The sequence below is a fragment of the Mus caroli genome, chromosome 5, assembly GCF_900094665.2.
Source record: "Mus caroli chromosome 5, CAROLI_EIJ_v1.1, whole genome shotgun sequence".
Classification (NCBI taxonomy): domain Eukaryota; kingdom Metazoa; phylum Chordata; class Mammalia; order Rodentia; family Muridae; genus Mus; species Mus caroli.
Genome location: NC_034574.1, coordinates 17,141,427 through 17,157,401, shown reverse-complemented (window position 1 = coordinate 17,157,401; position 15,975 = coordinate 17,141,427). Strand labels below are relative to the sequence as shown.

General features: G+C 41.3%; 1 protein-coding gene across 4 annotated transcripts in view; it reads left to right on the top strand.

Moving 5' to 3' along the window:
- Reln (reelin) overlaps positions 1 to 15,975 on the top strand; it is a 438,806-nt gene that overhangs the window by 166,160 nt on the left and 256,671 nt on the right. For all 4 annotated transcript variants that reach the window (XM_021163945.2, XM_029477127.1, XM_029477129.1 and 1 more), the window contains one exon: positions 2,209 to 2,279. In XM_021163945.2, coding sequence (XP_021019604.1) covers positions 2,209 to 2,279 — 71 coding nt within the window. The remainder of the gene's footprint in view (positions 1 to 2,208; positions 2,280 to 15,975) is intronic.

Here is a 15,975-nt window from a genome sequence, read left to right as displayed (position 1 = left end):
GTGTTCCTCTTTCTCCACATCCTTGCCAGCATCTGCTGTCACCTGAATTTTTGATCTTAGCCATTCTGACTGGTGTGAGGTGGAATCTCCGGGTTGTTTTAAGTTGCATTTCCCTGATGATTAAGGATGTTGAACATAGAAACTTTGTTTAGATGATGAACTTCAGCTGCAGTTACTCTGTATGTGCTGAGATGTCTATCAGATTGTTCACTGAACCAAAGATGCAGAAGTAAATCTATGGATAAGGCATTAAATCCCAGACCTGAGGACACCAAACAGCAGGAAGAACAGTATGAAGTCACAACGCACTGTGCAGCAGGAGGCTTTTTCACACTTGAGACAGAGCTAAGGGGGGCTTCTGCTGCAAGCCTCTCACCTCAGTGCTGCGAGGCAGCCTGTTTATGGAGAGCACAAGTGGCCTTGGGCTAACTCTGTGGACAAGAAGCACAACTCTAATAGGAATATTACCTGCCTGCTCGCAACAGTTAAGTGCCATGTGCTGTAGCAGACCTCTTGCTAGTTAGTGATTTCAGAAAATATCATTTCAAATTACATGCTTACAATTAGGATGCTGTGTTACTGTTAGAAGTAGATGGGAAATCTATCTCAGAAGCACTTAGTTCAATTGATTTGAAGAATACGTGAGGGAAATAAAGTCATCACTTTCTCTCTGAACAGAAAACCTGTACTGATCAAGGATTCAATAGGATATGTTGATAACTTGGATTAACCAAATGTTAAGGCCTCATTTTCAACTTTATGAAAGTAAAGAAAACATGCATGTTTGTAAACACATACACACAAATACCCACAGAAAGATTATAATATTTCTTTATATGACATTTTGATGATTAATATATAACAAGAAGTTGACACCCCTTATATGCTTTACGTATGCTGTGAGCCGAAGACTACCCATGAGTTTCCTTATCTATTCTGCCTCCCCTCTACATTCAGTGTGTGTGTGTGTGTGTGTGTGTGTGTGTGGTAATTAAGGTATACTTTTCATAGTGGCGCTGCTGTAGAATGTTAGTGTGGAGCATATCGCCTATTAACACTTCAGCATGGAAGGCTCCGTCATTATTTCCAGAGAGTTGAAACTTGATTAGTGACCTGGGGGCACAGGAACAATTCCATGGAGAACAGAAATCAGAAAGGCCCACAGCATGAAGGAAGAAGGTTCATCCATATGGAGGCCAAATGGGGGATGTCAGGAGCCAGGAGGTCCTATTGAATCCAGCAAGGATGGAGATATTGACCAAAGGTTGTCCTGTGGAGGGGTAATGAGGACAGCAAGGTCTGTCCTCTCAGGAATTAGCCCAGTGTGTTGTCTATAATCCACCTCCAGCAGATGTCGGCAGAATCAAATTATTTTTATCCTAGCGTGAGTTGGGCAAGAATAAAGATTTAATGTTAATATGTTTTTAGATAGTAAATGTATTTTTGTATGACTTATTTTCCAAAAACGAAGTTTCTCAAGGAAACATGATTTTCTGCTCTAATTTCACTTAGAAAATACATTTCACCTCAAAATAATTCTTTTGAAGGGAAATCAGTTCACATATAGAGAACAAATCATTTCTCCTTTAATAAGACATTTCCAATTATAGCTGTTGAATAACAAATCTGCTGTGAGAGGCTGGGTTCTTCAGTGTCCCATATGCACAGCTCTGATTAGGAGAAGGGAAAGATGCGTATCTTCTGCAAACGGTGAATTACACCCAGTAGGTGGGGGGAGGTGCATTTTGTTCTGACAGATGTTTTTTAATTATAATAGCTCTGACTAGCCCATGTTTGGGGAAAATATTCTTTTAAAAATACTTCTTAGCCTTAACTCTCCATCCTATAGTGACCATTACTTCAAAGATCCCAGAAGCCTTTAGGAGGATCTGTCTCCTACACTGCTAAGATCCTCTCTAGAACATTCCACATCAGCATCTAGAGAGCTTGCTAAGCTCCCTGGCCACTTTCCCACCCAGGCTTTGGTCCCACCTGCTGGTCCAGAATAAGCCATCAAATATTACAGTGTAGTTTACCAAGCAAGACCTGAGGTAACAACTGGCCCGAGGGCTTTAAACATTCATTCTGTTGTTAACTTACATTATTATTTCAAGCCTTGTATCTGTTGATTTTAAGTTATTTTTAAAAATACTTTAATATCAGCTCTATTACAGCATTTAAATGAACTGTCTCCTGTTCACTTTCCAGGGCTACTGCAACACATAGGGGCCAGGTGATTTTCAAAGACGCATTGGCCCAGCAGCTGTGTGAACAAGGAGGTAAGGTCACCCCTGACTTGCTTACTTACGTTAGTCGTCTCCACATTATTCATGGCAGGTCCTCTAGCTTATATACTGAGCTATCATTTCATTAATGTTACTTTATCATGATGTTTTAAATTTGAGTTGTTGACAAGTTCATATCCCTATTCATTATTTATCCATTAGTTATTGATAAAGGTAGCAGAAAACTGAACATATTCACTGTGAGCAAATGAACCAAAAGAAATTTTATAATTTCATAATTTTTTTCTGAGTCACTTTTAGTTGTCCTAGACATACCAAATTTTAATAGTAATTGTAAAATTGTACAAAAATTCATTACCTTTAATTTGCCACTAAAGCTTCTGGCCAAATGTGTTTCTGATTATTACTTTACACTCCAATATCTCTGACTTTGCTTTAGTTGGTCAGATCATGAGCTGAGTATATACCTATACCTGTAGATAGACATAATCAGTATGGTTGTACCTGAGTAACGTGGTATTTGATAGATTGTTACTATCAGAATTCTAATTATTAGCTTACAGATTCTCCAATCATAAAACTCTTCCCTCCATAATTTCAAAAACCTATGATCTATATTCTTTGGTTAGATTAACTTTTTTCTATGACTTTCAAGAATGCAGACATTAAAATATGTCTTAAGAGGCAAACTCAAGAATTCTATTACAGTGTAAATTTCTTCTGTGTTAATGAAAATATTCACTGAAAATATAGAATACCATAAAGCAAGGAACATCAGTCTAAAAAATACATAATGTCAAAAAAGATATGTCCATTTCAAATTTACTAGTCCCTAAAACGAAATTCTCTTTAGCCTTACAAGTTCAAATCTGTTGTACTATAATTAGATTGGACTATTTAAAATAAAATAAAAAGCTAAGAAAATTAATACAAAAAAATCTCAATGAGCGAGGGTAAACCGTATCTTATATAATAGTATTTGTGTGCACACAGTGTTCTCATTAGTATATTTATGTATTCACTTTACATCCCCATTGCAGCCCCCTCTCACATCTCCTCCCAGTCCTGACTTCCCATCCCCCTTCTCCCATTCCCCTCTCCCCTTCTCCTTAGAGAAGAGGAGCACCCCGTTCCCTGGTACTAACCCACCCTAGCACGTCACGTTCTGATCAGGACTAAGCACGTCCTCTCCTACTGAGGCCAGATACGGCAGTCTAGCTAGAGAGAAGGGGTCCAAAGGCAGGCAACTGAGTCCAGGTCAGAGAGCCTCAAGACAATTGTTGGGGTACATACATGAAGACCAAGCTGCACATCTGCTACATATGTATAGAGGGCTTAGGTCCAGTCCATGCATGCTCTTTGGTGGTTCAGTCTCTGTGAGCCCCTATGGGCCCAGGTTAATTGTCTCTGTATGTCTTCTTGTGGAGCCCTCGACCCCTCCAGGTCCCTCAGTCTTTCTCCTGACTCTTACAAGACTCCCTAAGCTCTGCCTGATGCTTGACTGTGTGTCTCTGCATCTGCTTCCATCAGCTGCTGGAAGAAGCCTCTCAGATAACAGTTATGCTAGGTTCCTGTCTGCAAATATAACAGGATATCATTAATAGTGTCAGGGATTGGCTCTCCCCCATGGTGTGGGTCTCAAGTTGACCCAGCCATTTGTTGGCCATTCTCTCAATCTCTGCTTCATCTTTATCCCTGCATATCTTTGTAGGCAGGGCAAATTTGAGGTCAAAGGTTTTGTGAATGGGATAGTGTCCCCTCCCCTCCACTGGAAGTCTTGCCTGGCTACAGAAGGTGGCCACTTCAAGCACAATTGTCCCTGCTGCTAGACATCTCAGGTGAGTCACCCTCATATCCTTCCAGGTCTCAGACTTGTCCCAGAGATGCCCTCTAGCTGATTTCCCTTCTCTTTCCTACCCCTCCCACCCACCACCTCCACTCTCCCCACACCTAAACCCCAGCCTTATTCCCTTCCCCACCCCCTCTCCATTCCAATTCCCTGTCTCCATCCAGTTCCAATGTCTATTTTATTTCTACTTCTGAGTGAGATTCGGGCATTCTTCCTTGGGCCATCATTGCTTCTTTGGTTCTATGGATCATAGCATGGTTATCCTGTACTTTATGGCTAATATCTGCTTATAAGTGAGTATATACCATGTATGTCTTTCTGGGTCTGGATTACTCAGGATATTTTCTAGTTCCATTTCCCCTTGTTTATTTACATTTCAAATGTTATCCCCTTTCCTGGTTTCCCCACCAAAACCCCCATCCCATCCACCACCCTCCTGCTCACCAACCCACCCACTCCCACTTCCTAGTCCTGGCATTCCCCTATACTGGGGCATAGAACCTTCACAGGACCAAGGGCCTCTCCTCCAATTGATGACCGACTGGGTCATCCTCTGCTGCATGTGCCGCTAGAGCCATGAGTCCTACCATGTGTTTTCTTTGGTTGGTGGTTTAGTTCCAGGGAGCTCTGGGGGGTACTGGTTAGTTCATATTGTTGTTCCTCCTATGGGGCTGCAAACCCCTTCAGCTCCTTGGGTCCTTTCTCTAGCTCCTCCATTGGGGACCCTGTGCTCAGTCCAATGGATGGCTGTGAGCATCCACTTCTGTAATTTGTCAGGCTCTGGCAGAGCCTCTCAGGAGACAGCTATATCAGGCTCCTGTCAGAAAGCTCTTGTTGGCATCCACAATAGTGTCTGGCTTTGGTGGTTGTTTATGGGATGGATCCTCAGGTGGGGCAGTCTCTGGATGATCATTCCTTTAGTCTCTGCTTCACACTTTGTCTCTGTAACTCTTTCCATGGGTATTTTGTTCCCATTTCTAAGGTTCGAAGTATCCACACTGTCATCTTCCTTCTTTTTGAGCTTCGTGTGGTCTGCAAATTGTACCTTGGGTATTCCAAGCTTCTGGGCTAATATCCACTTATCAGTGAGTGCATATCATGTGTGTTCTTTTGTGATTGGGTTACCTTACTCAGAATGATATCCTCCAGATCCATCCATTTGCCTAAGAATTTCATAAATTCATTGATTTTAATAGCTGAGAAGTACTCCATTGTGTAAATGTATCACATTTTCTGTATCCATTCCTCTGTTGAGGGACATCTGGGTTCTTTCCAGCATCTGGCAATTGTAAAAAAGGCTGCTATGAACATAGTGGACCATGTGTCCATATTATATGTTGGAGCATCTTCTGAGTATATATGCCCAGAAGTGGTATTGCTAGAATACTACTCAATTGCTGGTGGGATTGCAAACTGGTACAACCACTATGGAAATCAGTTTGGCAGTTCCTCAAAAAATTGGCCATGATTCTTTGGATACTTAGGCTGTTGGAGCATCTTTGTGGTATATGCCCAGGAGTAGTATAGCTAGAACTTGAGGTAGAACTATTCCCAATTTTTCTGAGAAACTGCCAGATTTCCAGTGAGGTTGTACAAGTTTGTATTCCCACCAGGAATGCTTGCTCCACATCTTTGCCAACATGTGCTGTCTTTTGAGTTTTTGATCTTAGCCATTCTGATGTGTAAGATGAAGTCTCAGAGTTATTTTGATTTGCATTTCTCTAATGACTAAGAACTTTGAATATTTCTCTCTTTTGTTTTTCAGCCATTAGAGATCCCTCTGTTGAGAATTTCCTGTTTAGCCCTGAACCCTATTTTTTTAATAGGGCATTTGGGTTGTTGGTGTCTGTTAGCCCTCTGCCAGATGTAGGGTTGGTAAAAGATTTTTTTTCTCATTCTGTAGTTTTGTCCTATTGACAGTGTTTTTTTGCCTTTACAGGAGCTTTTTTAATTTCATGGGGTCCCATTTATTAATTGTTGATCCTAGTACCTGAGTTGTTGGTGTTCTGTTCAGGAAGTTGTCTCCTGTGCCAATTCATTTAAAATTATCCCCCACTTTCTCTTCTATTAGATTAGTGTATCTGGTTTAATGTTGAGATCTTTGATCCACTTGGACTTGAGTTTTGTGCAGGGTGTTGGATATGTATCTATTTGCATTCTTCTGCCTGTAGGCATCCAAGTTAGACCAGCACCAATTGTTGAAGATACTTTCTTTTTCCATTGTATGGTTTTGGCTTCTTTGTCAAAAATGGTGTGTGTGGGTGTTTGTATTCATTTCTGGGTCTTTAATTCTATTCCATTGATCAGTCTGTTCTTATGGGAATACCATGTGATTTTTTTATTACTATTGCTATGTAGTATAGCTTGAAATCAGGGATGGTGATACCTCCAGAAGTTCTTTTTTCGTACAGGATTGTTTTAGCTATCCTAGTTTTTTTTTTTTTTTTCATATCAAATTGAGAATTGCTCTTCCAAGGTCTGTAAAGAATTGTGTTGGAATTTTTGATGGGAATTACATTAAATCTTTAGATTGCTTTTGGTAAAATGGCCATTTTACTATTCATGAGCATGGGAGATCTTTCCATCTTCTGAAGTCTTCAATTGTTTTCTTCAGAGACTGAAGTTCTTGTTGTACAGATTTTTCAGTTGCTGGGTTAGAGTTACGCCAAGATATTTTATGTAGTGAAGGGTATTGCTTTCTAATTTCTTCCATATCCTGTTTATCATTTGTATAAAGGAAGACCACTAATGTTTTTAAGTTAATTTTTTATCCAGCCACTTTGCAGAAGGAGTTATCAACTGTAGGAGTTCTCCGGTAGAATTTTGGGCGTCACTTATGTATACTATCATATACTTTAAATAGTGATACCTTGACTTCTTTTTTTCCAATCTTAATTCACTTGATCTCTTTTGTTTGTCTTATTGCTTCATGTAATGTATTGAAGAGACAGGGAGAGGGTGGCCAGCCTCATCTCATCCCTGATTTAGTGGAAATGCTTTGAGTTTCTCAATTTAATTTGATGTTGGTTATCAGCTTGCTGTATATTGCCTTTACTATGTTTATGTATAGGCCTTGTATCCTCCGTCTCTCCAAGACTTTATCATGAAGGGATGTTGAATTTTGTCAGAGGTTTTTTACAGCATCTAATGAGACAGTCATGTGGGTTTTTCCTCTCAGTTTGTTTTTATGTGGATTACATTGATGGATTTCTATATATTGATCCATTCCTGCAGCCCTGGGATGAACTCTACTTGATTATGGTGGAGGAGGTTTTTGATGTGTTTCTAAATTCAGTTTGAGTACTTTATTGAGTATTTTTGTATCAATGTTCATAAGAGATATCGGTCTAAAGTTCTCTTTATTTGTTCAGTCTTTGTGTTGTTGAGGTATCAGGGTGGCCATGGCCTTTTAGGATGAGTTTGGCAATGTTCCTTCTGTTTCTATTTTGTGGGATAGTTTGAGGACTAATATAATATTAGCTCTTCTTTGAAGGTAAGGAAGAATTATGTGCTAAAACCATCTCTCCATGGACTCTTTTGTTTGTTTGGGAGACTTTCAATGATTACTTCTATTTCCTTAGGGGTTATAGGATTATTTAAAGAGTTTGCCAGGTCTTTACTTAACTTTTGTGAGTGGAATTTATCAAGAAAATCATCCATTTCATTTCGATCCATTTCATTTTGTGGAGTAAAGGCTTTTGAAGTAAAACCCAGTGATTCTTTGGGATCTCTCAGTGTCTGTTTTATGTCCCCCTTTTCATTTCTGAGTTTGTTAATTTAGATCTCTACCTTTTCGTTGGTTTGGCTAAGGGTTTGTTTATCTAGTTGATTTTCTCAAAGAACTAGCTCTTGGTCTCGTTGATTCTTTATATTGTTCTCATTGTTTCTAATTATTGATTTCAGCTTTTAGTTTGATTATTTTCTATCCTCTCCTTCTCTTGTGTATGCTGGCTTAGGTTCTAGAGATTTCAGGTGTGCTTTTAGATTGCTAGTATGAGATTGTTCCATTTTCTTTATGGAGGCCCCTAGTGCTGTGAACTTTTCCTCTTAGCACTGCTTTCATTGTGTCCCATAAGTTGGATTTGTTGTGCCTTCATTTTCACTGAATTCTAGAAACTCTTTAGTTGCTTTATTTCTTCCCTGAAGCAGTGGCCCTTGAGTGGAGAGTTGTTCAGCTTCTATGGGTTTGCAGATGTTCTGTTGTTTTTGTTGTTGTTGAAGTCCATCTTTCATCCATGGTGGTCTGATAACATACAAAGGTTTATTTCAATTTCTTTCTATCTGTTGAGGCTTGTAGCTCACCTCTCCCTGACAGTACCCCAGGTGGGTCTGGTAGTGAGGGGATCACGTGCACACAATTTACCATGTAGTTAGGATGAAAAGAACGACAAGCTTTTCATTGGCACAGGAAGATCCACTAAAGTCCCGTTGGTGCAAACAAGATAAGGCAGGTGGCCCAAGGAGATGTCAGCTTTCTGCTATCAGGGAACTAACTGGTACTACAAACCATGGATTTACTTTGAATCTTTCTACTTTTAATTAAAACATTATTTCCTCAAATAAAATAACATAATTTTTCTTGTAATGATTTTCTGTGTATTACATGAAAAGTACCTAATATATTTTATGAAAGAAAAATGTAGTCTTCCCTGTATATCATAGCACTGGGCCTTTTATTTATCGTGTATTTTAGTATGATGGTCTTAAATTAAATTAAGCAATTCAAACAAAGCAAGGTTTATTTTGTGGAGCGTAGGAACAGGATCATTTTAACATATTGAAAAATAAGTGTCAGAACACATAAGCAATGTGAGAACACAGTGGGTCAGCAGCCTTGGTCCCCTTCCTCAGAAGACTGGCCTACAAATCAGTCCCAGCAGTTTCCCGGCTTCCGCCCAGGCTCACAGCCATTCACTATGTGTTCCCACCTCATACTGCCTCCTTTCAGTCACACCCTGAAACCCCTGAGTGTGCCTCATTCCATAAGCCCAGTGCTACTTTCACCTAAAATATCCCCTCTTCCTCGCTCAGATTAACCTTTTGTGTCTCTTGTTCTGGCTGACTTGGGCTTTCTGATTAACATGCAAGAAAGCGAGACATTTTGGCTTGGCAGTAATAAAGTTGCGGTGTTTCTATCTCCATCCATTGTCTGCACGGAGTGGCCTTGTCTGAAGTTGATTGTTTATGTTCCACAAGAGAACCCAGGGGCCAGCTCCACCAGCTGCTGATGTAGGGGCTGCCCCTGCCTCTCCTGAGAAGGAGGAAAGCTTGGGAGCAGTCATTCACTTTCGGGTTTCAGGCTTCACAAATCCTTTGAAATCAGGGGTTCTGGTTGGAACTGTGCTGGTGTGACCTCCTCTTATGGAAGCTGGCAGAAGCTGTACTCAGCAGTCAGAGTGGGAAGACTCCAGCAAGCAAGGTCCGCTGATGTGAGACAGTGGGTGCGAGCTGTGCAGGGTGACGAGGGTGTGAATAATTCTTTTCTTCTTAAGCTTGCCTGGTTTGTTTTTTGTTGTTGTTTTGTTTTGTTTTTTAAAAATTTTACAATGAAATTAAGTTATGTGGCACAAATAACACAAATTCTTCCTATCCCCAAATTACAACTGTGCATTTTACCTTTTGAAGAGGGAGGAGATTTTGCTGAGGTGGTGAACTAAATTATTTCTCAAGAGTGGAAGATAAACGCAGAGTGCCCACGTTTCTCTCATATGAGGACTCTCCTGACTCTTGATAGGATCTGTCTCTGTCGTATCCTAATTATCTGCCGGATGTTCATTCCCCCACCTGGGAGCTTTTGGAAAGAGGAATCATGCCTTAATTTGTTTTTCTTTAACACATAATAAGCTTGAGTTAAAGCATGCACTTAATAAATGATGAAGAATCAACTTAAAGGATTTACTGTTGACAACTCACTGCCTCTCCCGAGAACCTTTTCCCTTCAAATATTTCCCATGGAGCACAGTGGGGCAGCCTGGCTGGCACAAAACCGTGAACCCCATACTGATATTGATTGTAAAATGTAGGTCCTGTTGTATTAAAACTCTGTGAATTAGGACTGGGGAGATGGCTTAGTCAGTGTGCCTGCCATGCAAGTGAGCAGACCTAAGTTCAGATCTCCAAGACTCATGTAACAGAGGTGGCATGCATTTCACCTACAGCGCCAGGGTGGCCGAGGACAGAGAATGGGAATCCTGAGAGCTACTTGGCCCTCCAGCCTATTTGAATCACTGAGCTTCAAGTTCAATGAGAGATCTTATCTTCAAAGACTGCTGACATTGACTTCTGGCCAGTATACCCATGTATACACATGTGCATGCACACCCACATGCTCACATGTTCAAATGCATGTATACACACACATAGATAGCCTCACCATACTCACAAATAGATAAATATGTACTATTTAAATACATCAATAAAACTGAAATTCTGATTTTCATTCACAGATTTTCATTTTGATTAGTGAATAGCATTAGGTCACACATCGGTATTTTTAAATCATCTTAAATTCTGAGGCTCTAGAAGTAGCAATAAACAATCTACAGATGTGTTCTTCTGACAGTCATGGTACAAACAGGGGGCAAGGGTGTGCTCTTCATGCTGGAGCTACTGCTGTGTGGTGTGGGGGTGGGTGGAGGATGGGGGCTGTATTCTCACAGTTGCTTTAGAGTGGAAAGTTCATTCAGAAATCACCCAACAGTCCTCTCTAAGGGTTACGAGTTCTGGCTCACTGTGGGTGCCAGCTTCTTTGCCAGCACAGGTCGTGTGCTGTGTCAATAAACGGAGCTCAGCAGTGTGGGAGGCAGGGGAAAGGCGTGGCACCAGATCAGGCAGGTCTCACTGAGGAGGTGATACTGACGTCCAAAACAAGGAAGAGCAACGGAATTAGCATGTGCCTTTCCGAGAGACCGCCCAACACGTCACTAAGATTTTAAAGACAGGAATGGTGGTGAAGCGCTGCTTATGGTGATCGAATTAAATAAGCAAATTTAGAGTGGGCCAAAAACTTGGAAGGAAGTGGAGGAGACTCGTCCTCCACAAGAATCATTATTAGACGATCTAGAGAGAGACGGAGTCATAGTATATTCTGCCTCACTTAAAGTTAGTACTCGCTACATAGCCTAGGCTGTCCTCAAATGTGCCTGATCCTCCTGCATCCACCACACAACTATTGTGATTACAGTCTTAGGTCTCCATATCTAGTCCCACGAATACTTTTGATTAAAAAAAAATTAAACTTTGAAAATTCACGTGAATTACATACACCTCAACAAAAAATGATCACCATTGCCAACATCCACTGGAAACATGGAAAATTCTTACTCTTTAGAGACTTACCCAAGTGCCCAATGTAATACTGATGTAGTAGGACTTACACAGGACTAGTGGTGCTCACAAGGCATGGCCAAGGATGGATCTGGTAGAGTAAGTGTACATGTGTGCTCACTGTCTCGGAGCTTCTCAGCATGCCCTCTTCAAAACACACATTGGCTTTTTGGCAAGGCCGGATGACAGGCTTAGTAGCCTGACAGCAGCCATATCCCATACTGCCCCCAAAGGTGCACAGCATTTACAAACCATGCTGGCATCCTCTGCTGTTGGGTTGATGGTGGTGGCTGAAGCTGAATATGCTTTGTACCAGAAGGAATGGCTCAGGCTTAAAGCTGATGCAGAGAAACTCAAGCGGTTTGCTTTCCAGGACCCTCACAACTGGGTGGTAGACTGGGTGGAGATGCTGTCTATGGGCACTGGGTTATGGCCATAGGCTCTATTGTTTTATCAGACCAGACCCCAAATTCTTTCATTTTTAAATCATTTGTCTTAAGGATTGTGGAAATGTATACTGTGAGGTAAGAGTTAGATAATCAAACCCATAAAGTAAACTGGGTATTTAAATTAGATGTTTCCTTTCAGTGTGCCTGTCAAGGTGGGATGCATCTCAATGGTAGAGCTCACAATAACGGTACTAATCATGCATGAGGGCCTGGGTCAGTTCCTGCAGTGCAGTCAGCCAGACCATCAGCAATATTTTAAATAACACTCTAGGTCATATCTACCAGTTTCTTCTCTTGGCCGTTCCCTTGTTATTCACTAGCTTAAATCAATAAATATTATTAAAATAACCTAACATGCACAGTCTTTATTAAACCAGTCTCCTTTCACAGCGTTAGTCAGAGTCATGTTTTACCTCACCAACTTTCACTGTTGGAAGGGGAACTAATTCACTTGAATGTTCGCAGTGTTAAAGATTCGCTTGTCAAAGACATCCGTTTCCCCACGGCTGTTTTGTGGCTTGAATTTCACCTTAGCAGCTACAACTCCTGTTCCTGACATCCCAAGGCTTGTGATTTACAACAGAGAAAGCTGTGGAAGAGGCTAGGGAAGCTCTCCAGGAGCCCCAGGCCCCCTTCAGGATCTGAAAAAGTACCCAGTAGAGGAGAGAACTGAGGCTGTCCTGGGGCACTGACAGAAGCAGTGTCCCTGAGTGATCCAAGATTAAGAGGAATGACAGAGCTGCATCATATGGCCACAGTAAAATTTCCTGCTAGTGCCCCTGGGTGGGTTGGGCTGCTTTTTAAGACTTCCAAAAAAGGGTGTTTTAGACTGGTGCTGTTTTTTTCCAAGGTGATTGAACAAGGATGTAAACAGCCTTCTTTTCAGTTCTGGGGGCTGTATACATTCCCACTTGACAGCTTTATCTGGTCTAAAGTCAAAACACCAAGATTGATGCTTGAAATGAACTTGACACTGGCTGCCTCTGAATGCCCATAGAGCCTGCCTTCTACCCAAACTGCGATATAATCTGCTGGATTCCCTCATATTTTAAAGGACAGAACCTAGATTTGAGTGTATGTAATTACTTGGGAGAGAAATTGCTGTCAACATACATCAATCATATTTTCATTTTTCCTTGTGAAATATTATTTCATGCAACTTGTTAATTCATTCTTATTTTGATGTATGTATGAAAATACACTTGTGTCGTGTTACAAATTAGTATAGGTTTTCATACGTTTTTAAGCATTGGAATGTGTTCATATTAATTAGAATTTATTGTGCTCTGTTGTCAGTAGCCATATGCGCTACTGTACCAGACCCATGGGAGTTGTGTGGCAAGATGAGGCTGATTCCCTGTTCTCGGTTTGCAGTATATAGATGCTAGTCCAAACACGTAACTAAAAACAAATATGTGTATGTGTGTTTTATATGTGTATGTATGTGTGTGTGGCACACACACACACATAAAGAAACAGTCCGTGAAGAGGTATCATGCCGTGTCCTCTGAGGCCTTGCTCAACTGTTTCTTCTCTGTCTCATAGTTTCAGCATCTTCCTTTTTAGGGCCCCCGCCCCTGGCACTGTTTACATTGCTGAGGCCATCGCTCTGTGGGGCAGGAATTTTGACTTTGCATGCATCCCGCTGACTGATTTTTCCCTCACACTCCAGCTCCTTGAAAGAACAGCATGTGTCCTCTAGGTGCACTCCCAACTCTTGCCTGGCTTCCCCCACCAGTGACACAGGAACTGACATCTGCAAGGGGACCAGCAGCCTACAAGGAACCCAGGCAGGCTAGTGTCCTGCTAGACCTACCTCCTCTCAGTTTCCTATGACTGATTCCTCTGCCTCACAGTGTTCATGCTGGGGCTGCAGGGATTTCTTTCCTGAGCTGCTTACCACACTCGTGACCTGACACCTCTGTCATTCACACCAGGTATGGCATCACACCTATAGTTCCCATCTCTGGAACTCTGTCCGGTTGTTCTATGAGGACTCAGTGCCAATAAGACACTGTGGTCAGGATTGTGGAGTGTGGATCTCCGTGCTGAGAACATGGAATATGAATTTCACTCTGTGTAAATTTCTGTTCTGGAACCGTGTGGCTGTGAAGCTTTTCTGAGTCTCAATGTCCTTGTCAGTTAAATGGGAAGAATTGCAGTACTTCTCTTCCAAGTCATCCCATCTCGTTCCTAAGAGCCTGGTCTTCTAGTCTGTACCCCTAAGGAATATAGTGAAGGGCGTAACTGCCATGGAGGCCTGCATGGCATAATGGCTGGCACCTAAGTGAGTGTTAGTTATCAGTGTGTTTTAGTCACTTTTCTTGTTACTGCGAAGTAAGAGCTGTTAGAACAACCTAAGAAAGGATGTGCTTAGTGTTGTTCACAGTTTGAGATTGCAGGCCATCATGGTAGGGAAACGGTGGCAGCATGGATGTGAAACAGCTGCTCATGCTACGTACAGTCAGGAAGCAGAGAGAGATGAATGCCTAGTGTCTGGCTCACTTTTTCATTTCTATATTGTCTAGGGACCCCAGCCCAAAGCGTGGTGCCTCCTACACTGAGGTTAGGTCTTCCCATTTAAATTAGCCCAGTTTAGAAGCTTCTTCACAGAAATGCCCAAAAGTCAGACTCCATGGATCCTGAGTCTCATCAAGTTGATAGTTACGATTAGCCATCATGGAGGAGTTTCGTTGAGGACCTTCAACTCAGCTCTAACCTGGGTATTCTCTTTCCTTGGCTCCACCTCTCTTTATTGCAGCTCTGTGCTTTAGTATCAGCCCAAGCAGGAGGCAGATTCTCCGGAGCATCCTTTGCTCATTCCTGCATGTCTTCCGTGCTTACGCCAGTGTGTTACAGAAGATCAACTTGTTTAATCTTCTTACTGTTCCTAAAAGCAGCTGTCACGTTTCATGACCACTGCCACTTTTTGGCCCAACCATCCATCCATTCATTTATCCCTTGGCACGAACTACATTTGAAATCATTTGACCACAGCTCCCCAGCCTCGTCTGCCTTTCAAGGTCCTCTCCAGACTGTCCCCATCCCCTCTCCCTCTCCAGACTGTCCCTGTCCCCTCTTCCTCTATATTCCCTTCTGCCGCTCTCTTCCTGCATGATCCTTCCTCTTCCACTTCCTCTCATTCTTCTTGTCTTTCTCCTGGTTGCTCCAATCTCAAAATGTTATTTAAATCTTAATCTCAGATCTTGGGCTTCTGGTTAACTTACTAATTTTTTGAGTTCACAGAGGTCTAGAATTTTTTTTTTTAATTACAAAACAACATTTTAAGATAATCTACCAATAACTCTATATTTTATATTCTTTTTCACTCAAAATTGTTATTCATAGCATGGCTAATTTTTTGAAAAAATAAGTGACTGTTTCTCCAAAAATACGTGTTCATGAGCAGAAGGATGATGAGTCATGAGGTTTAGTCACTAAGGTCCTGTTATTGAGAGCTCATGAAAGAATCAGTCTTACCCGAAAGCATTCTCTAAGTCATAAAGATATATTTTTTGTTCTGATCCTAGTCAGTTTATCTTAGGCTAGGAAAGAAGCTAAGCTGCTGTAAAACACAAATCAAATTGAAATGGGGATGAGAAGGAGGGAGGAGAAAAAGAATTGCTAATACTGCTGGCTTCTGTGGATAATTTAGCTGCTTTAAATATTAAGTAATCTTTTATATTGATCATAACGATTTCCTGAATATAGGGAGAACTATTTTCATTCCAAATTTATAACATTTTTGGAAGTTTAATTATCATACTTGAAGGTCAAGCGGTGCTTTATTGCAGTAAAATACAAAAAGTAATAAAGAAATTATTCCTGGGGAGATGAAAGTCTCGGTTCATAGCTCATTAAATACTAACTTCACAGACCATGTCTAATTTGTCATATTTAGCTTTAGAAATTTAATACATTAGAATTTCAAATTAGGTGAAACATACATGAGACAAAACTACCTAGGGCCTTTGAATTCCAAAATGACTTAGGAGGTAGAGTTCTGAGAGCCTAATGCCTGTGTGCCTGGGAATTGCCTGTCGTGTGTGCGTGCGTGTGTGCATGTGTGCGTGTGTGTGTGTGCGTGTGTGTGTGTGCGTGTGTG